Genomic DNA, 20,650 nt, shown 5'->3' with positions numbered 1-20,650 from the left:
GTCCAGATTTTTGAGAACTGGAAAGGTAGCTCTTCTGGTTGTCACTGTCTCCCTAGCTAAGTGCTGGCTTTGGAGACGCCCACTCGTTCGTTTTCCTTTCTTCTGCAATCGTGGATTTTTCAGTGGCTTGACCCTCCCTTCCTCTCCAAGCTAGGTGGAGCTTCTGACTGACTCGGTTTGCAGGTATGTTGGCAGGGATTCTTCCCTTCCGTGTTGTCTGGGACAATTGCCACCAACCAAAATAAAAATTTCCCCATGCATGATCTGTACCTGTCACAAGAGGGTTATAATAAAGCACGGGGGGAGTATTCTGCCTCTTTTGTTTTACCTCTTCAAAGCCAAGGCTCATGAGCTCATGTAATTGCCTTTTACTGAATCAAAAAGCTATTTGTTCCATTAAGCCCAAAGCAGGTCTCCAAGGTCTCAACCTTTTCCAGTGTCTGTACTGCAGCAAAACCAGCATTTTGTGGCTTCTTAAAAAGAACCAGTGTACTACTGTGGTTGGAGTATTGGACTAGGACCTGGAAGACCAAGGTTCAAAAGCTCTGCTCAGCCATGAAAGCTCACTGGGTGTTCTTGGGCCAGTCAGTCTCTCAGGGTTGTTGTGAAGATTAAATGGGGAGGAAGAGAACCAAATTTTCCCAACCTTTCTATCCAAGATCTTTTAACTGGAGGCTGAGCCTGGCTCCTCCTATAAGCAGAGCATCAACCTCTCCCTGAAGCATGAATTTCATCTCTAGTCTCCTTTTCCTCCTCTCTCTTTAGAGCCAGTTGAAATGCAATCTGCAAATGCTCCAGAACAGCCCATGTACTTTTTGTTTCCAACAATAAAAATAAAATAATGATAAGTCCTACCCTTCAGAGCAGGAGAAAACAAGCTTGTTCCCTCTTGTTCCATGTGACAGCTTGTCCCACGTGACAGCTCTTGAGAGATATTTGAAGATGGCTATCATATCTCCTCTCACTTTCTCACTTACCCTGCTCCTTCAACCCCTCCTCATATGGCTTGGTTTCCAGACCCTTGATCATCTTGGTTGCACATGTGAGTGAATGTATTTGGTTTGATGCCAGCCAAAGTTATTTCCAAGTAAGCAATATGCTTTGGCATTTTGTCACTGTGTATATTCACATGATATTCGAAATATTGTAGGAGATATTTATGTGCCTTACAGTTTTGTTCATGGGTGAGAAACCAAGGTGAGAAAGGGCAGTGCTTGTCCAAAACCCACACTGGTGAAACTACTTGAGGGAGGACTTCAACTTTGGCACCCTGGTGTTTACAACCTGAGCCTATGTTGTTACTTCTGTGAACTCTCAGCTCCTATAACTGGAAGTCTGATTAGCTTGCTGAGGTAATGATGCCTTGCTATGCAACAAAGCCATACACCTCTGGTGGAATAATAGATCTCTCTTAGCCTGGCACTCTGCCCAGGAGGAAGAACTGCTGATGAATACATTAAATCTCCCTGGCAAGCAGAGCTGGTCCTCCTGAAAAACCTGTTCACTGTTCTCCAGACATCACAGTCTTTCTCCAAGACATGCAACACCAATATGTCGAGGACAACATTCTCCTCTGTGGATCAGCAGGAACAGGTAGGACTAGTAGGGTCTCAGCTTTAGTGTTCAGTGTTTCTGTCGGGATGGCTTGGCCTGAAGGAAAGGAAGGGCTGCTATCTCAATCACATCCAGGGCAAAAGGGCTTAGGAGAATAGAAGTTTAGTAGGTTGCTCAGTGAGCTGAAGGCCTTAATTTGGACTTGAGTGTCCTCCTCCTCCTCCTCCTCCTCCATTTACTTCAACACCCGTAAATGCAGGCCTTTAGGGCCTTCAAGACTGATAAATTGCTTTATACAGAGAGCCATATGGAGACCCAGAAACTAAACACCTGAGAACAGCAGGGATTTTCTTCAGTGGGAACTCGCCAGAACTCAGTTCTGGCACCTCTCAGGTAAGTTCCAGAACTTATCAGGTGGGTGCCATTGCCATTCTAAGAGAAAGAGGGAGATGTTCATGGCGAGTTCTGGCACCTCTTTTTCTAGAAAAATAGCAGTGGAGAACAGGACCTAGATGTTCCTACCCCACAGAGTCCCCACTCCTTGTTTACTTATTGGAGAAGTTCGTTTGTTTGTTCATTGCATTTTATCCTCCCTCCAAAGAAACTTAGACAGTGTGCACAATTTCTGCTCCTAAATTCCCTGATTCCAACCACTGAAGAGTTTGGAAAAGAGTTATTTTCATTGCCTCATTCCTTCTCCGCAATGGAACGTTGGGTTTCGAGTTCTCTCTGCGTTTAAGTGGCTGGGTACACTTCTGGCTTTTTAAAGATGTCAGGCAATAATCAGCAACATTGCATACATGAGTGAATTAATAATGATGCATATTATGTATTTCTGATGTTTTTAATCTGCCCAGGACTGTTAGGTAAAAGATTATGCAGAAATCTCAAAATAAATTAATGTAGCAGGAGACCTAGGGTCCTGGAGGGTGGTGTTGGCAGAGCCAGCCAAAGATCTCCTTGTGGCAAAAGTTGCTGGTGCTCCCCATTCCACGTACAGAAGCCAATTGGACTGGTAACTGAATCTTATATCAACAGACAGTGATGGGACAGCATCCTCCAAAACACCTGAGCGGGAAGAGGAGGAGAACACACAAACACAGAGAACTCTATCCTCCAGCACCTTGCTGCTGTTCCCTGCTTCACTCTGCTGTTCCCTGCCTAATGGTAGGGCCAAGCTCGAGTGCTTGGGTTTGTTGCTTGGTGGCGGCGATAGCGGCTTGCTTTATTATTTGATTTAGGAAAGGAAGGCAAAAATAAAATATCAACCCCAATCTGGAAAGGTTTTGCCCCCTATCAGGCACTTCAAATTATCCGAAACCATTTTTGCCCAGTATTATGGTTTCTCCCCAACCACCTAAAAAACTCTGTGCCTAAAAGGGAAATGGCTATTGACATGATTGTTCATCCAACTGTACTTTCCTTGTTTGGGCAGCCTGTCAGCTTCTTGAACTGCACTAGCTGGAATATGGCCCTGTGCTACTTACTTTCAGATAGGAAGCCAAATCTAATTGGTTGCAGTGAGGAGGAGGAGAAGCTTCTAGTTTTGATGGTTAGGATAATGTTCTCATCCCTGCCTACCTTATTGGAATTTTATTGCCGTGTTTAATCACTGCTGCCTCTAGGTAAATGGGTTGGTGGTGTTAACAGTCCATTGTGGCCCATAAGAGGACTGTATCATTGTTGTGGTTATTTAGTTAGCACTAGATATGTGCTAGAAACTTGGAAGGACACAGAACGGACAGGGGAGGTGCATGTGGGAATAATTCTAGATGTAAGCTGACAAGGAGCAGATTATCAGCCATCAGGCTTTACTCCAGAATTCAGCAGACATCCATACTGTAAATGTTAAATAAATGTGTAGGTTAGATAACAATTTATTAAGGTGCCTGTGTGTGTGTGTGTGTGTGTGTGTGTGTGTGTGTGTGTGTGTGTGTGTGTTCATTCACCCACTTCTTCAAGTGTGGAAAAGTTCCAATGGCAATACTTCCGGGTTTAGTTTCCTTTGGATAAGGCAGCTCAGGATATTTGGGATGCATTTATAATGTTTGTTGACAAATGTGCAAGCAGAGTGTAAGTGGAGGCAAAGCATGCATTTCAAACATGACAGGAAATCCCCCTATATATGGGTAGCAGCTTGGGCAATCCTGCAGTTTCAGTTCACTCCAACCAGAGCATACACATGCTTTGAGAAAATGTCAACTGTTGTTTTTCTGCCTTCTGGCCATCAGATGGAGGAGTGTCACCTTTTCCAGACTCAAGGTGGTGTCTCATTCAAACACTTGCAGAGATTCCTAGCCTACTAGGAAAAGATTTCCTAACCATTAGTTCCTTTTCATGAAATAGGAACCTTCTATTCTGAATTATTGACCAGCAATCCTTTGTGAGCAGGCTGGGAAGAAGAAAAAAGTCTGGCAGCAGGTTTTACACCATAAATAGATTTTCCTTCTGGACTCAATGAACCAATGTGGCTGATTTTAATAAACTATTATTTGAACCTCATATGCATCGTTGGCGTGCAGGTTCATACTTCGCTTGTGACACACTGTAATCAGGACTCTCTGTGCTGCACACACAAAATAGCTCAAATTCTGTGCCCTGTGTAAATGATGCAAAATACAAAAAATAAAATAAAAAATGCACATATGATGTTTGAATAGTACATTGTGTTTGCCATGGGGAGGAGCAAGCCATTATGTGACACTGAAGAACTTTCCCTCCTTTACCATTGCATATTTTAATCCAGCTGCTCTTCCGGCACCTGAGATGTCAGTAGGCATTGCTCACACTATTTCAAGCCTCTTTTTTTTTTCTTCTATAACATAGCTGTCAACTTTCAGATTTGAAAATAAGGAATCAGCAGCCTCGAAAATAAGGGATCAGCAGCCTCATCTGTCCTGGGGACAGTCTACAGGATATCTAACAATCTGGGATAGCAGCGGGAAGCAGCGGGAAATGGCACTGGAATAAGGGAATTTCCCGCAAAAAAAGAGAAGGTTGACAGCTATGTTCCATAAGGTCTAGAAGCATTTTAAGAAAAAGAGGGAGAGAGAGAAGGGGAGAAATTATGCGCCCAGGACTAAATTGTTGCTACACTTAGGTTAGAGAGTATAATAGACACATTTCAGGCAGTTGCATAATTTGCTGTAACCTGTTGCATCTGTAGTATGTATGTATGTATGTATGTATGTATGTATGTATGTATGACTTGGATTTATAAACTGCCCTATAGCCAGAGGTCTCAGGGTGGTTCATAGAACAAAATCAGAATATAAAAGCAGAAAATATATAATCAAAATAAAAACAACAACCCAATAACACCCCCTCCAAAAAAAACACACCACACATTTTAAAAGGCCATGGGATGTCAATCAAATCAACCAAAGGCCTGGTTAAAAAGGAACGTTTTTGCCTGGTGTCTAAAGGTGTATAAAGAAGACAGGTGTATAATGCATGTCGTGTTAGTTTGGATAAAAGCAGAGAGGATTATGAACTCAATCTCCAAATATCCTTTTGGTCCTGCAGTATTGTGCAATGCTGTTTTCTAGACTGAGATTCGGCCTCTGCTGTGCCACACACCCAGTTTGGAACAAGAGCTGTGTACCTTATGGAGCGCTTACCTACTGTGTATTTAGAGCTTCGAAAAACAAGTTTTTGATTTGTGTCCTTCGAAAAACTACTAGCCCCTCTCGTCCTTCCAGGTTCCTATTATGGCGGAGGCAGGAGCAGATGACCCCATCCTGGTTGATCAACAGCTCCGTGACATGGACGAGGACCTTTTGTGGGAGATGGTAGAGGGTCATCGCTACAGGATTGTTCGTGGTGTCACCCCGAGCCGGCTTACACCCTACCTGCGCCAGGCCAAGGTGCTCGGTCAACTTGATGAGGAAGAGGTGCTCCACAGCCCTCAGTTCACAAACAGCGCCATGAGAGTGGGTGAGCAGCCTTAGTGTGGCAATGTTGATGGGACACCATAAGGCACATCTACCTATAACGGGGAAAGGGGATATGTTTCTTTCTTGCTCCTCTTCCTCTAGAAGAAATGCAGAAGGGGAGGCGGGACAGCCCTGTTGAACTTTGTCTACACCACCAAGTTTATCATCAATCACCCTCACCCTAAGCAGAAGAGGAAGGCTACCAACTTTAGGAGCAGACATAGCCTGTGTCCAAAGAATCTCAACATGGTAGTGTTACCCCTGGAGGGAAGGCTAGCTGTTGATGCAAATATTTGGACTACTAGGACATCATTTGTGGCTGGGGGAATAAATGCGATATTAAATGGGAAGGAGTTCCTCTGTGTCAGTCAAAGGAGGATGGGTGTTTCACAAAGGGGCAACCTGGTGCCCTCAATATGTTTTGGACAACAATGTTTATCAACCCCAGTCAGCATGAGGGCACCAGACTGGAGCAGTCTGCCAAAGACAGATAGGCAAATTGTCCCACAAAGACCATAGGTAGGGTAAAATCATTCCTGCACAGACCAAGGCTGAAGGAAGGAAGCCAAAGCTGGGCCCTTCAAGACAACTGATCGCAGCCTATATTGCAAGACTTATGTCCTTAAAGACTGCTCTGTTGGCTTCTCTGTACTGCAAGTGCTATAGAAGGCCATTTAGCTGGCTAACAAAATTACTTGCAGAGAAACGGCACATCACATCACCTGCCATGTTCCTCTGACCCAGCAGGCAGGGTGGGTCTTAGGGAGCCCCATGGGAGAGGAACTCAATCGCTTTATTCTGTTGCTCTTTCTTATTCCCTTGCAGGTCACATGCTGGATCTCTTGAAATTCCGTGGGAAAAATGGAGCCCTTGCCTTTCTGGAAAGCCTGAAACTCCACAACCCAGATATTTATGTGCTCATCACTGGCTTGGAACCTTCCATAGACCACAATCATTTCAGTGGTGAGTTTTCTCAAACCCTGTACCCCACCTATTCATGACTCACTTTCTTGGGAGGAGACAGTTGTGTTAAAAACAATCTTCAGCCCCTGAAGTGAGGCTGACCCAAGATATTTTGGCACCTAAGGCAGATAATCAAAATGGTGTCTCTTTTACACACACACACACACACACACACACACACACACACACACACACCTTTTCCCCTTGCCAACTTCCTCACACACAAACACCAGGTAGCAGAAATACAATAAACACCAGACTGCTGCCAGAATCTGTCTGCCTGAGGTGGATGCCTTGCTCTGTCTGCCTCATGGTAGGCCTGGACCAGTCAAAGGCCTAACTGTTATTTCCCTTGCCCTAGACTTGATTGAGAGTTCCCAACTGACAGAATGCTTGGCCAAGGCAGTGAGCAGCCTGCAGGAAGAACTGAGCCAGGAGAAGCGGCAGAAGGTGTCTTTGCTCCATCACTGCCGCAAGCTGAAGGAGAAGACCGCCCGGCTGGAAGCACAAGCTGAAAGCCTGAGTGGCATTGAGGCCGAATGTAACCGCATGAAGAGGGAGCTCAGTGCCCACTTCCATGAAGCCCTCAAGCTTAAAGATGAACTTTATGGCCTGTCTTTACGTTATAGCAGTGCCCTGCAGGAGAAGGACCTGGCCATCACCCGCTGTCAGAGCCTGCAGGAAGAGGTGTGGTAGGGTGTCATGCTCAGCTGATGTTGTGACATCATTTTAGGAGTGAAAGGCTGCTATCAGGAATAATGGATGCGCATTATGTGTTTCGAAGAAATTCCCAGAGTATAGTCCTCTAAATGCAGTGTTTCAATGAATGTTTTGCCACAGCTCCAGAGTGCTTCCTGTCAGTAATCTGTAGCTATTTTTGTGCATGCCCACTTTTACTGCTAGGTGTTTCAGAATGCAGGAATTGTTAGTTTGCCTGGAGGAATGCCTAGCTTGGCACCTTGCCTCCACTGGAGGCAACGATTTATGCTGCAGCTTCAGAGGAAAGGCATAGCTCTTCCTCCAATGGACACCTCCTCCAATACAATTACCAGTAGATGATGACCCATTTTGATTGACTGGAAGTGACATAACATAAAATTCCATGGAAATGATGCAATCTGATTCCAGACCAAGATTGTTTGGTATCTGCTTGTTGGAAGAGAGTAGGGTTTCTTACAAGATGACTCCTGAAATGCCTGGTTTATTGGACCTATCAGCTGAAGAGAGTGGTATAGTAGATTGGATTGTGTGCTAGGAGAACCAGTAGCCCATCACCAATTTCTTTATAGTTGTCCAGATTTTTCTCTTTCCTCCTGTGCTATGATTGACCTAAGTATGTATTTAGCTTGGCTTCTTGCAGAACCTACATAGGTCTGGAGCGTAGAAGATGACATCCCTCAGTAAGTGCTTACTGAGAATTCTGTGGTAGTGATGGTGTAACACCACCCCTTAGAAGGGGTGGTCCTGTTCAGAGTTTCTACCAGCCAGTCAGTCATGCTCTTTTCTAGAATACCATAAGCCAGGTGTGAGGAACCACTGGCCCTCCATATGTTGCTGAACTACAACTTCCATAACATCTGGCCATTGACCATGATTGCTTGAGCTAATGGGAGCTGTAGATCAGCAGCATCTGATCCCCCACCACACCTTGTATAAGCTGTAAAGTGCTCAAGCAGGCCATTCCCCACTCCCAGTTTTCCATATTTCTTTTCCAGCTGCTCCTCAACATTCTGTGGGCACTAAGCATGCTCAGTCTTTCCTTGGCTGTTGGGGATGGGTATGTGTGCCCCATTAGTTTTATTTGGTTTTGTTTTAAATTTGGAGTTTCCTTGAACGTGCTGGTGCCACCATCTGGTTTCTCAGTGGGCCTGTTTTGGCTCCAGTTCTGTTGTCCCTCCCCAGCTGAGTCCACTGTTAGAGGGACTGGCAGTCTAGCTGCATGCTTAAAACCAGACCCTCAGGTCCCGTGTTTCAGAGTGAGCATCCAAACCTGGCCAGGTGTTTCATGCTGCCACCACTTGTCTTGCTTGCTCACTACTGCTTCTTCTTCTTCTTCTTCTCTGTGTTCCCATCAATGGTAGCTGTACCTGATGAAGCAGGAATTGCAGCGAGCCCGGGTGTCATCCTATTGTGAATGGGAGAGGTCCCCAAGGCCAGCTGGGGACACACAACCACAGGCCGATGAACTTCAGACACTGAGAGAGGAGAACGAGCGTCTCAAGTCAATGGTGGAGCTGGGGACCTTCAGTGTGGTAAAAGACTATTTCCAGGAATACTTTCATACTGGTTTTGCCTGTGCTGTGGATTCTTTTCACAGTCCTTTTCCTTCCCTCGGAGAATCCAGCGAACTGTAGTTCTTAGTTTCACAAAACAACCATTTCTATGATACTTAAGCAGCATATTGGTCATCTAGTGTAAGAACCAATGTAGGCTTGCAATGTCCTTAATGCGTTTGCCCTAAATACAAGCTTCTTACAAACTTATAAAGGCAACTGCACAGGTGCTTCCTCACATTTCAGCAAAATTGTTTGTCTTGCACAAATCCCCTCCAACAACATAATGTTCCTTTACTGGCTGCAGGTGGCATAGCTTTTGAGGAGGCAGACTGTCACAGATCCAACCGCCACATATGGGTTTCCACACCCATCCTCCCCAACCTGGGCAAGGGTGTGGTGGAAGGGTAAGGGGAGCGGAAATGCGCCTCTGATGAGCCTCTCTCATTTGCCCAGGTGCAGAAGGATATCCTGGAGCAGAACCTCGATGATGCTCTGGACGGAAAGCAGGAGCTGCTGAATCGCATCCACTCGCTGAGGGAGCAGGCAGCGCTTGCTGAGAATCAGCGGAAGCAGGTGAGAGGGGGCCGCACAACCCATGCTTGCCTTTAGGCAAGGTGGGAGGGAGAGGAATCAAGCCTCTTTCCAACTCATGTCAGGAGGACAATTCAACTAGGATAGCTCTCTTCATGCCCGTACTTCAGTCTGTAGCATGAGGTTACAGAATCCAGCCCACGTTGTTTGTTTACATTTGTATCCCATGCTTCCTCCCCTAGGGGAGCTCAGGGCATCTAAGGACACAAAGCAATACCAAAAATATATAAACCATAGAACATTTAAAATGTCAAACAGCATCTGATTAAAACTGCGGGAGCCAATACCTTTAGGACAGTGTCTCAAAACAAAAGCTGCTCCAAATATATTTCGATGTTGCACCTGAACGCTGTCAAGCTGGGTTACGTTACCAGCATAATGTAGGTGTCAAGAGGACCTAGGATAGCTCAGTTGGTACAGCATGAGACTCTTAATTTCAGGGTTGTGGGTTTGAGCCCTACGCTGGTCACAAAGATTCTGGCCATTGCAGAGGTTTGGACTAGATGACTCTCGTGGTCCTTTCCAACTCTACAATTCCGTTCCGTGCATTAAGGCGGTGGCAGAGAGTATCATGCATTTACTGGGTGTTAATATCTTGCTAACATTTTTTGTCACCATTCAGTGCTGGGAAGAAAAGGAGCACACTCTGATCCAGTGCCAGAGGATGAAGGTGGACTGTGAGATCTACAAGGACAAAATCAGTGCCCTCCAGGCACAAGTGGCTGATCTGCAGAAAGAGAGAGATCAGGTAACCTAGAGGTCTGACCGCATTAAAGAGAGGAGTTGTTTTCAGGCCAGGCGGCAGGGAGGTTACCAAAGTAAGGGAAGTGGTGGCTTGTCCGATTAGAAGGGATCTTTACCATTCTAGAATGTTGCAACAGTTAAGGAAATGTCCAATCAAATGTTCCAAGCCATATAATGGACATTACCTGTTACTAGCTGCAAGGTTTTAATGGAAAGGTGGCGTTGTGGGTTAAACCACAGAGCCTAGGACTTCCCGATCAGAAGGTTGGCGGTTCGAATCCCTGCCACAGGGTGAGCTCCCGTTGCTCAGTCCCTGTTCCTGCCAACCTAGCAGTTTGAAAGCACATCAAAGTGCAAGTAGATAAATAGGTACCGCTCTGGCGGGAAGGTAAACGGTGTTTCCGTGCGCTGCTCTGGTTCGCCAGAAGCGGCTTAGTCATGCTGGCCACGTGACCCGGAAGCTGTACGCCGGCTCCCTCGGCCAATAAAGCGAGATGAGCTCCGCAACCCCAGAGTCGGCCACGACTGGACCTAATGGTCAGGGGTCCCTTTACCTAGAATCCAGCCCAGTAGTTAAAAAGATAGCAGCAGTTGTAACAAGGCTTGTTGTCTAAGCAGAGAACTGGCTGCATTACTAATTCTGTTTGCGGAATCTCTTCCCCCGGACTTCCCCACATTGCATGCAGGACCTTAAGGCAGAGATCCTGCATGCAATGCACCCTGCATTAGCAGAAACCTTCCAAATAGGTAGGTCCAGCCTTACTTTTATATTTTGCAGTCCCAAGACAACTCAGGTAGCACCTTGGTTTTTTTGCAGAGTACTCCTTGTGGTATGTTCTGCCCCTATTTAGGAATGATTCTCAAGGCCCCAGAGCAAATGGCTCACTGGAACCTTTTAAGCTATTGTGAGAATAGTTTTGATCTCCTGCACTTGTCCCTATAACTGTTGCTGCCGATAGCTTATTTCCGTCTGTCTCCTAAAGCCCCTGCCAATGACGTGTTTCTGTCCCCCTCCCCAGGCCTACAGTGCAAGGGATGCTGCTCAGGTGGAAATTTCTCAGAGCCTCCTGGAGAAAGATTCGCTCCGCCGCAAAGTCTTTGAGCTCACGGATGAGATCTGTGAACTCAGGAAGCAGACAGGCCTAAGTGGCTCAGTGCTCGCGGTGAGTTTTGGGATAAGGGTAACGGAGGGCCCCCTCCCATTACACCTCTCCCACTTCCTTGCCTATCGCCTCCCAGCTCGTCCAAACCTCCCCTCCCAGCACCCACTCCCCCACCCCTCCCAGCTCACCATCACCTCCAACCCCTTTGAAAGGAGGATGGGAGGCATTTCAGAAAGTGGCTTATCAAACTGCTCTCTGGAGCGCCTCCCATCCTGCTTTTAAATAGCTCACTAGGGCCACTTGCCACCTCCACTGCTTGCTTGCCTACTGTCACACTGGAGTTACCGTAGCCACCTACTGACAGCCATGCAAACTGCAGCATGACAACAGAACGACAATTTTATTATATGGGGGGAATACACATTAAAATTACTGGTTAGCAGGCGACATACTCATATTCCCCAGCACACAGCATGGAAATGACTGGGGTAGGAGAAAAATGGCAGCTCCTTATCATCTATATGGCGTTGTTCCCGCCAGTATTTTCTGCCCTGCAGGCAGTTCTTTGCTGCGTGTTTTGTGAGCCATTTCTCTCTCTCTGTTTCCTCTAAGCAGGTGCAGTGGGATGGGCCTGCCAGCTCTCTGACCAAGGAACCTTGTCCAAAGAGGAAGCAGCGTCTTGTGCGCATGAACGCCGTCTGCCCCCGGGGTGACAGCCAGGACAGCTTCTTGAGCATGTCTGAGGTGTACAGCTCACCCCTCCCCAAACCCACATACTTTTTCCAACTGCAAGGCGGGCGGGGGGGGTTAGGGGGAGGCGCCACAGGATACTATCCTCAGGGTGTGGGGTCTCACTTGTCTTGCAGGCCCCCGCTCTTTAGGGCACAGAACACCTGGGGGAAAGACCTGAATGGGGAAATTGGAGTTCCTTTGTGTCTGAGTGGCCTGACCTACTTCTTTTCTTTCGCAGTCTTGGTCAGATTTAAGCAACAGGTCAAATCAAGAGCTGCTTGGGAGCATCCGCTCATGCTGCCCAATCCCACCATGTAAGCATTCCCTACAGAGGAGAGCCATGCAAGAAAGTTCTTTTTCTAGAAGGTGAGTACAGACCATGCTCTGCTGTATACTGCTGGTTCCCAGCTAGGCCTATGTGGGCATGTGTGCTTATTAAAAAAAGAGAGAGAGAGAATCACAATTTTGATAGACAGGTGCATTTTGCAAAGCGGACAAATAAATACCAATTTACAGAAATATTTTGGTTTTCTAATTTATCGCAGATGCTTTTTTTCCAGTCATCCAGATTTTAGCAGAATTTTGAAAGGGGGTTAAGAGCAATTAGGTAGGATATGGAGATGTGACGATCATCTCCCACCACCACTGGAAATGTTTATAAGCCTTGATCTTATACTTTCCATATGTTTTCTTCACAGCCATGAAGGGTAGAAACTTGCACCCTTAAGTCTTCATATACCACCAGATTCTGTGCAGCAGTTACCATGGCCACTTCTTGACAGCCGTACAAACTGCAGCAGGACAATTTTATTATGTAGTGTTGGGCGGGGGGAGGGGGAACAAGTTAAAATGATGTGCTAACAGGCTCCACTGGACATGTGTGAATCTGTTCTAGGCTCAACTAAACAATATATAAGGAGGGAATATTTTAAAATTGTTCATCCTGTTTATCATACACCCACACCCACCATCCTGAATATAACCTCACAACCGCCATGACCCCCTGGATTGATCTAACTTTCCAGTTCACACTCTGTTATTTTCATCTTATTTATGTCTCCTCTTGCAGCAGTTCCCTGGAGTTTCTGGAGGATGATTTCCCTTCAGCCTCTGAAGAGAAAGTAGAAGACCCCCCTTTTGAGTATGAGATGGTGGAAAAAGAGGGTAAGGGATCAAACCTAGGTTGGTGTGTCCCTGGCTAAGGGGAGGAGACGACTCTTCCAATTGAGTTGTTGTATTTATAATTACCTCATTAGCTCTGGGCATATTGTAGCAGCTTCACTACCTTTCTCCAAAGGGTCCACAATCTAAGTGGGCCCTTCAGTTGGGACAGGGCAAACCAATCATATCAATAATAGTAGGAGACTTGTTATCAAAGTGTTAATTTTAAGTACAATACTGTGACTCCAAAGTCAGATCTGTACTAAAGAGAAAAAGCAGGGACATACAATTCCAGAATTTGATTCCTTGGTGAATTCTGATTACCTGTTTTTTGGAGTAGAGAACTTCAGACCTGCAGGGCCAAATGTGGCCCTTTAGGGATCTCTTATTGAGCCCATGAGACTTTCCCAGGCCACACCCCTCATCTAGCAGGCACCCCATATCCAGCAAAGTAAAGGAGACACAATGAGTAAACTCTGAAGGTTACCAGCCAAGCATTTTGTGCCGCAATAATAGATCCTGCCTCTTGTTGCAGAACTTACTGCCCCATTCTGATTGGTTGGTGTGCAGCTTTTCTAACTTAACATGGGTGCCTGGTTAGAGACGAACAAAGTAGTCACTTAGCTCTCACCTATTCAAACATTTCTTTTTCATTCCAGATGGCAACTCTTTGTGGCTTCACCTGGACCCCTGCATCTCAGAGAGGTAAATGTCAAGTTCCCAACCGCAGAAAGTTTGGGTCGTAAGCATCCACAAACTCAAGGCCTAAGTCAATGAGGATTTTCTCAACAATTGAGACACCCATGTCCTGGGCAAAAGACAAAAGGGCTGTGCTGACATCAAGGAAAAAAAGAGTTTGTTACCCAAGACCTGATATTTCTGACAGTGGCCCATTTTGCATGTAATGCTATGAAGCTTAGTTGAACCTGTGATGGGATGAGCCAAGGGGAAGGAAAGGGGAGATATGCACATCCCGGAGGAGACAGAAGCCCCCATGCCCACTCTGTCCTCATGGCTCCATTCTCCTCTTCCCCAGTGTGCCTATGCGCCGGCGGCTTGCACAGCGTTTCCCAAGCCGCATCACAACCATTGCCTTCCAAGCCAACACTTTGATGGAACAGATCAGCATCATTGGGGGGAACCAAACGGGCATCTTCATTCACCAAGTCACACCTGGCTCTGCTGCTGATGAGATGTCTTTGTCGCCGGGCCATCAGATTGTGCTGGTAAGACGTGCACATCTCCTCACTCCTCTAAGACTCCGTTGGTTATGCCTAAGGAGCCTATCTTTCTCTTTCCCATGGAGATAACCTGTTTCCTTTGGACGCTTTACTCCTCCTCCTAGCTGCATCCCTGTCCCCATGTAGAGCCCAGGGAATTGCCACCTGACAATCATTTGGTGCTGGAGGAAGGAAACAAAATGGAAAACACCAAAGCTACTCCAAGTGCTCTTTCCATACTACAGTAATGACCACTGCGCTCACATTAATGTGCAGATAGTTGTAATTGCTGTGGATAGAATAGAAAATGTTCCAAAACACAATATTTTATTCTCTTCCTAATTATGCTGTTTTAAATGTGTTTCTATATATGACCTTCCTTTGTAATGTCTTATTTTGAAATCTTTTAAGGTATTTTAGTTTCTTGCTAATTATGTTTCTTTGGATGTATGTTTTGTATTTGCTCTTTTTCCGTAATGTTTTATTTTGGAATGTTCTATTTGATGTTTTAACGTAGGTTGCAAACTGTTCTGATGTGTTTGTTGTTGTTAAAAACAGAAAGCGGTATAGAAATGAAATTAAACAATAGAATCTTTATTCCCCAGCAATTCATGTTGAACAGTGCGAGTGCCGGGAAGCTGGTATTGCCTTGTAGCAAAAGTGCTTGCTGGGTGGGATACTCTATATCTGAATCATGATGAAGAAATCATGAGATGGTTGAGCAAGAGGCATGGCTTCTGGAAGGCTCAGCATCTAAGCCTAAGCACCTGAAGGAGACAGTCATTGGGTGCAGAGATGGCAAAACTGCTCAGAGTAGGACATATGTAGGTGTCTCCTGCTGGGCTACTTTCAGAGGGCTTCAACTCCCTCAAGTACTTGGGAACACACTGCTTCAAGCTAAGAGTAATAACAAGCTCAAAATTTGGCAGGAAATTGCTCCAGAACAGTGAACCACTCTAATGCAAGTCATATTGCTCAGCTTCTTCTGCCTTCACTGGAGATTCAGCACTCATTTTCCCTTGCCAGACTACTTAGGCACTTTTTACCAAAGGTGTCATTGTAACATGAGCATGGCGAAGGATTCTCCTGTGTTGTGGCTTCACCGGGCTGCAACTGATTGCCATCATATGTTTGTCTGTCTCTTGAAACCCTCCTTCAAAGCATCCCCCTTGATTTTATTTTTGAGCTATTCTTCTTCAAATTTGTAGGTGGATTATGGAGTCATGGAACCAGGTTTCAAGGCTGTCCTGGAGGATGCAACACTTGAGGAGGCTCTTTGGGTCCTGGAAAGGGTCAATGGCTTCTGCTGCCTGTCCGTGCGGCTCAACATGGAGGGTAAGGGTTGCCTGATGGGAAAGGGGAAGTCGCTATGAGCAATCAGTGATATGGATATTGCTTGAGGTCACACCATCAAGTAAGGTGAACAGTGGATACCACTAAGGGTGGCATACTAGGAGATAGGCAGACCGGCTTCATGGGTAGAATCCATTGGGAAGTTCTCCTGCACAAACCCAGTTGAAACGATTGTAAGCTGTGCAAGAGCATTTCAAGGAGGAATGTGTTGATAGACAACTTTCTGGTGGACTGCACCCCATGTTAAATAGTGTGAATGAGGAGCTGCTCTTTTAGATTTTCCACCTTGGGCATCAAAATGTTTTGGGACAACCCTGGGCATCTCCCTAGCCATGGGTAGAGTCAGGAAGCCATCATCATTGTCCCCATGCCCCTTGGGCTTCTCAACTCTTATCCTGCGCTCCTGCTATTCCTGCACAGCATTTCCAATACTCTCTAACCCATTAGGCTACAAGAAGCTGCTGAGTGACCTGAACTCCAAGCTGGTGACATCTGGGGACTCCTTCTACGTTCGGTCCAACCTATGCCTTGAGAGGCAGGCACCTGGGGAACTTCTAGTAGGGTGCCATGACATCCTGCACATCACTGACACAGTGTGCCAGGGCCAAACACAGTGGAGTGCCTGCCAGGTGAACCCCTACACCATGAAAGACATGGATGCTGGCACTATCCCCAACTACTGCCGGTGAGATTCATCATTTGAGAAGGCCTGAAAGGCCTCCTTAGTGCATCTGAGATAGTCCTCTCCACATGGCATGATGGCCAAGGAGAGGGGAACACATCTACTCTTTTCTACCTAATGAATTCCTCTGTCCCCTTCTTTCCACCCTAGGGCACAGCAGCAACTCATCACCCTGATCCAGGAAATGGCCCAGAAGAGCACCGTCACTCACAAGGTAATTGGGAGCAGCCTATGAAATAATTTGAGGAAAGAATCTTAATATATTTTCCATATGGTTACAGGCACAGCTCACTGAAATTGTCTTGTGCAGTAGCTTGTGGACAGTTCCATGCAGCCATTCTTACTGGTGCATCTCTGTAAACCTCGGTGTCCTCTTCCTCCATCCCTTGCTTTGGAGTGATGACGTCACTGAAGTTAAATCTGCAAGCATTTGTTCAGATTGTAAACGGCAGTCACCGGTGACGAAACATGAAGCTCCACCAATGAGCGTGGGCCAGTGCCATTTCCCTTGTAAGCTGGGAAAGTTGGCAGAGAGAAGGAAGCATATAACCCTAACAGCACTGATATGTGGAAGACATACTGGGTGACAGTCATTTGGAATGAAGGCTTGACATTCCTTCCTGCCTTGCAGAATTCTGGGTTGCAGCCCAAACTGGTGCGCATCGTGAGCACAGACAACAAGAAGATCAATCCGCTTTGGTCATCGATGGACTGCAGCCTGTCAGACTCCAGCAAGCCACATAGTGAGTTCCGGCTAGTTTCTGTTTCTAAAAAAAAGATAATTACCCTTTGTCCTTTAGCAATGTGTCATTCCAGAAGACAATTGTCTTGAGGTTGGTCTTCTGCAGAACAGCATCAATGGCTCATTTCTCTTCAATGGGGATCTCTGGGTGTGGCCTTGAATGAGTGGCCTCCTCCAGCCTTGGCTCTTCTTCCTCTTCCTCTAGTGAGCCGCCGAGTCAGCCTCCACACCAGGAGCTGTGTCAGCTTGATGCCGTACACTTTGGTCAGGCCCTGCAGGCCTGGCTGCCCACGCCCAGTCCTCCTGGTGCCAACGCTGTTGGGAAGGATCCTGGCTGACAAGTTGTGCCTGTCCAAGGCCTTTGAGAAATGTCCAGCAGGTACGTCCTTGGGATGGGGCCGACTCCATCATTACATAAACTAGCTGGCTCCCTTTGCTGGAACTGTGCAGGGGAATGGTTGGATAAGCCATGGGCCAAGGGAGCAGAGACCCGAGGGACTTTTGCTTGGCTTCACTCAACAGAGGGGGCAAGTAAATGAAGAAGAGTTTGGATTTGATATCCAACTTTATCACTACCCTAAGGAGTCTCAAAACAGCTAACATTCTCCTTTCCCTTCCTCCCCCACAACAAACACTCAGTGAGGTGAGTGGGGCTGAGAGACTTCAGAGAAGTGTGACTAGCCCAAGGTCACCCAGCAGCTGCATGTGGAGGAGTGGAGATGCGAACCTGGTTCACCAGATCACGGGTCCAGGGCTTTTAACCACTACACCACAAGTGTCTTCCATTGAAGCAACAGAATTGAGGGTAGTAGAGGTTGTCTTCTGACATCCATCTCCAGTTCTTGTCACAAGTACTGCCTCACCCCAAGACACACACCTTGACATCTTGGCAAATGTGCCTTGTGGTACATTTGCTCATTTTCTACTCTGCCCCACCTCCTGCACTCAGCAGTGTCACCAATAATTCCTGAGAGGCAAGGTCCAGTTCGGAAGCTTCTTCAGAATGACACCAAGCCGTGTTGTCTTCTTGACCTGTTTCTCCCCTCTGCAGAGCCCCAAGGCGAAACACAGAGTAGAGATGTGCTCCCTGAAAAAAGTGAAATGAGTAGCAACTGTTGTGTTCCCCATCAGGCTCTGGAGTGGCTGATGCAAAAGGTAACAGGGGTGCAGGGGGTCTGGGAATGTGGCCCAGGGGTACAGATGCAAGTATCTCTTAGGAGAGACTAGGATTTGTCAACCCCCACCCCCCAGCTCTTAAGAAACACGCATGCACAGACTTGGAACTTAATTGTACCCTGAACCTGCTCCCCTCTAGAATGTGCATGGCTGGTTGGACCTGGGCCTGGAAAGTGTGCAGGAACTCCTGGCTATGGAAATCTACCCCATCATCATCTTGGTCACCATCAGTGAAAAGAATGGAAAGAAATTCAGGTAAGAGCCGCTGCTCTGCACTGAAAGGTCATTGTCTGCTTTGCAAAACCTGAAGGGCCAAGGCTTCCTTAGCGTAATCCTAAAGCCACAACAACCTTCTTCCTTTCAAGCCTGGATTTGAATTGCATAAAGTTAATGATGCAGCCTTTACAGTGGTACCTCCTGTTATGGATGGGATCCATTCTGGAGGCCCGTCCATAACACAAAACACCTGAAACTTGAAGCGCTATATCTGTGCAGGCGCGATTTGGCGCTGCTGCTCATGCCTGAGTGGCGGAACCATGAAGTAACCCATTCCGGTATTTCTGGGTTGCCACGGGACGCAAGACGAAAACACGCAACCCGAAGCGGACGCAACATGAGGTATGACTATAATGTATTTGGAGCGGCATTTATGGGTGCGGCAGGAAGTCACACGTTGTGGCTTGTCTGTGAAAAGTGGTGCTTTTGAATTGAGTTTTTAAAAAGAAGCAAGCTGCCCAGAGGGGATGTTGTGCTATAGGACAGCCTAGAAATAATTTAAGTAAACAATAATTACATAATTGCACCCCCTGCAGAAGTACTGGATGACAACTATGCCAATCACTGAAACAGGCAGGGGAGATAATTTCTTCTGCCATTTACTCATGCCTCTCACTTGTCCTGGGCTTCCGTCTTTGCCATCCTTCCTACTGTTGCCACCATTCTTCATCCCCTTTGCACTTAGCCTGGGGAAAATGTGCTCCTTCTCCTCCAGTGCCCCTTGCAGCCTCCTTTCCTAGTCTATATTACACAAAATGGGACCAAGACTGCAAGCCTCACCCCACTTACCTGAGAGCAAGCCCTCTTGAAGCTAGTGGGGATTACTTCTGAGCAGACATGGTTTGGAGGATAACATCCCATGAGAGTTAGGCCGCCAGGTCTTAAGTTGCTGACCTCCAGCCCAACAAATGATCTGCGTTTCAGGAAAGCCCTCCAGCGTCTCGGAGCAACCGAGGAGCAACTTTTGGAGACTGCCCGGAAAGAGGAGGCCCAGCTGGAGACGGTGCCGTGCCTCTATGGCACCATCGCCCCTGATGCCTGGAGTGACCACGACACTCTTCTCAGCTGTGTCCGCATGGCTATTGCTGAGGAGCAGAAGAAAGTGGTCTGGGTGGAACAAATGCCTCACTGAACCTTTTGGAAATGGACCGTGTGGCGGTCCTTTGTCTCAGGGCCTTGGAAGGACTTGACAGTGGTGCAATATATTCTGAACTAAGCTCAAGTGGGACTCGGGGCATGTTTGTTCAAACTTTCTGAACACTCTTCTATACGCACACACACACAAAACACACACACTTCCAAGCTTAATTGACCTTTTGCCTCCCAACCCTGACCGCACACCCCGCTATGCAAAGTCTTATGTTGACTAGGAAAGACAACGCTTCTGTTCCATTGAAAATCAAGACATTGTTCAGCTGAGTTAAAAAAAATTCAGACATGTTTCATTCTGTGGCTTGTCCCCAATGGGCTTGTTCCCATTATTCCCTACATTTTGCTTAAAATGTTGAAAAGAAGGTGCTTTGGGGCCAATTTGAAAGTGAGAGAGACCCCTGGATTTCAATGGGGCAAGTAGGCAAAGGATTCGACCCTTCACAGCTCAATAAATATGCACTCACTATACACTGTTAACACATGTACAAATGAAGAACAGCGGGATGTTGTATGATTTGCTATGCTCATGCCCTACATTTCCCTCCCCCAGAATATACGGGACCCTTGTGGCCTCTCTTTTAATGTACTGGGTATCCCAGATCTCTCTGACCTTCTGTCAGCACCTGCTTCTCAAGCATCTTGCAACATTAATACACTGCAGGTGTTTAATCCAGAGACTGTAGATACAATACTTGTAAACAATTGCATATTCATTCAAGCTGTCTCTTACCTGGTTTACCTTCCACTTTCTGTTTTTAATTACTTCAACAGGTGAAGCAAATATCCTGATTTTATTTCATTTTGTAAAACAGCACAGTGCTAGGTAGCTCTGCGGCTTGCATTAAACTAAAATCCTTGTTGGACACTCTTATTTATGTTTATTGCCTACCACTGCTATGGTGACCCCAACCCAAATCTCTGTGGGATTTTCCAGATTCTCAACTTGAAGAGACAAACAGCAAGTGTGGGAGAAACTATAAGACATTCTAG

At 46.5% G+C, this 20,650-nt stretch overlaps 2 protein-coding genes across 5 annotated transcripts in view; one reads left to right on the top strand and one right to left on the bottom strand.

The window, feature by feature from the left end:
• Positions 1 to 20,650, bottom strand: part of LOC307209943 (uncharacterized protein) — a 501,253-nt gene that overhangs the window by 12,305 nt on the left and 468,298 nt on the right. The gene's annotated exons all lie outside the window — the stretch shown is intronic.
• Positions 1,449 to 20,523, top strand: CARD14 (caspase recruitment domain family member 14). 4 transcript variants are annotated; one of them, XM_079965379.1, is made up of 21 exons: positions 1,449 to 1,593; positions 5,256 to 5,490; positions 6,315 to 6,452; positions 6,814 to 7,139; positions 8,534 to 8,704; positions 9,182 to 9,301; positions 9,942 to 10,067; positions 11,083 to 11,226; positions 11,782 to 11,910; positions 12,137 to 12,264; positions 12,968 to 13,062; positions 13,719 to 13,764; positions 14,096 to 14,285; positions 15,488 to 15,614; positions 16,080 to 16,317; positions 16,465 to 16,528; positions 16,946 to 17,057; positions 17,262 to 17,435; positions 18,108 to 18,211; positions 18,372 to 18,487; positions 19,433 to 20,523. In XM_079965379.1, exons 1-21 carry the CDS (start codon positions 1,552 to 1,554, stop codon positions 19,638 to 19,640), a joined length of 3,033 nt encoding a protein of 1,010 aa, XP_079821505.1. In that variant the 5' UTR covers positions 1,449 to 1,551; the 3' UTR covers positions 19,641 to 20,523. The 4 variants fall into 4 exon arrangements, with proteins under 4 accessions (XP_079821505.1, XP_079821506.1, XP_079821504.1 ...); XM_079965380.1 differs by having other exon boundaries at positions 11,779 to 11,910; positions 12,971 to 13,062; XM_079965378.1 differs by having other exon boundaries at positions 11,779 to 11,910.

This window comes from Podarcis cretensis, assembly GCF_951804945.1.
Source record: "Podarcis cretensis genome assembly, chromosome: 2".
Lineage (NCBI taxonomy): Eukaryota > Metazoa > Chordata > Lepidosauria > Squamata > Lacertidae > Podarcis > Podarcis cretensis.
The sequence above is the reverse complement of the archived record's forward strand: the minus strand, read 5'-3'. Positions and strand labels throughout refer to the sequence as shown.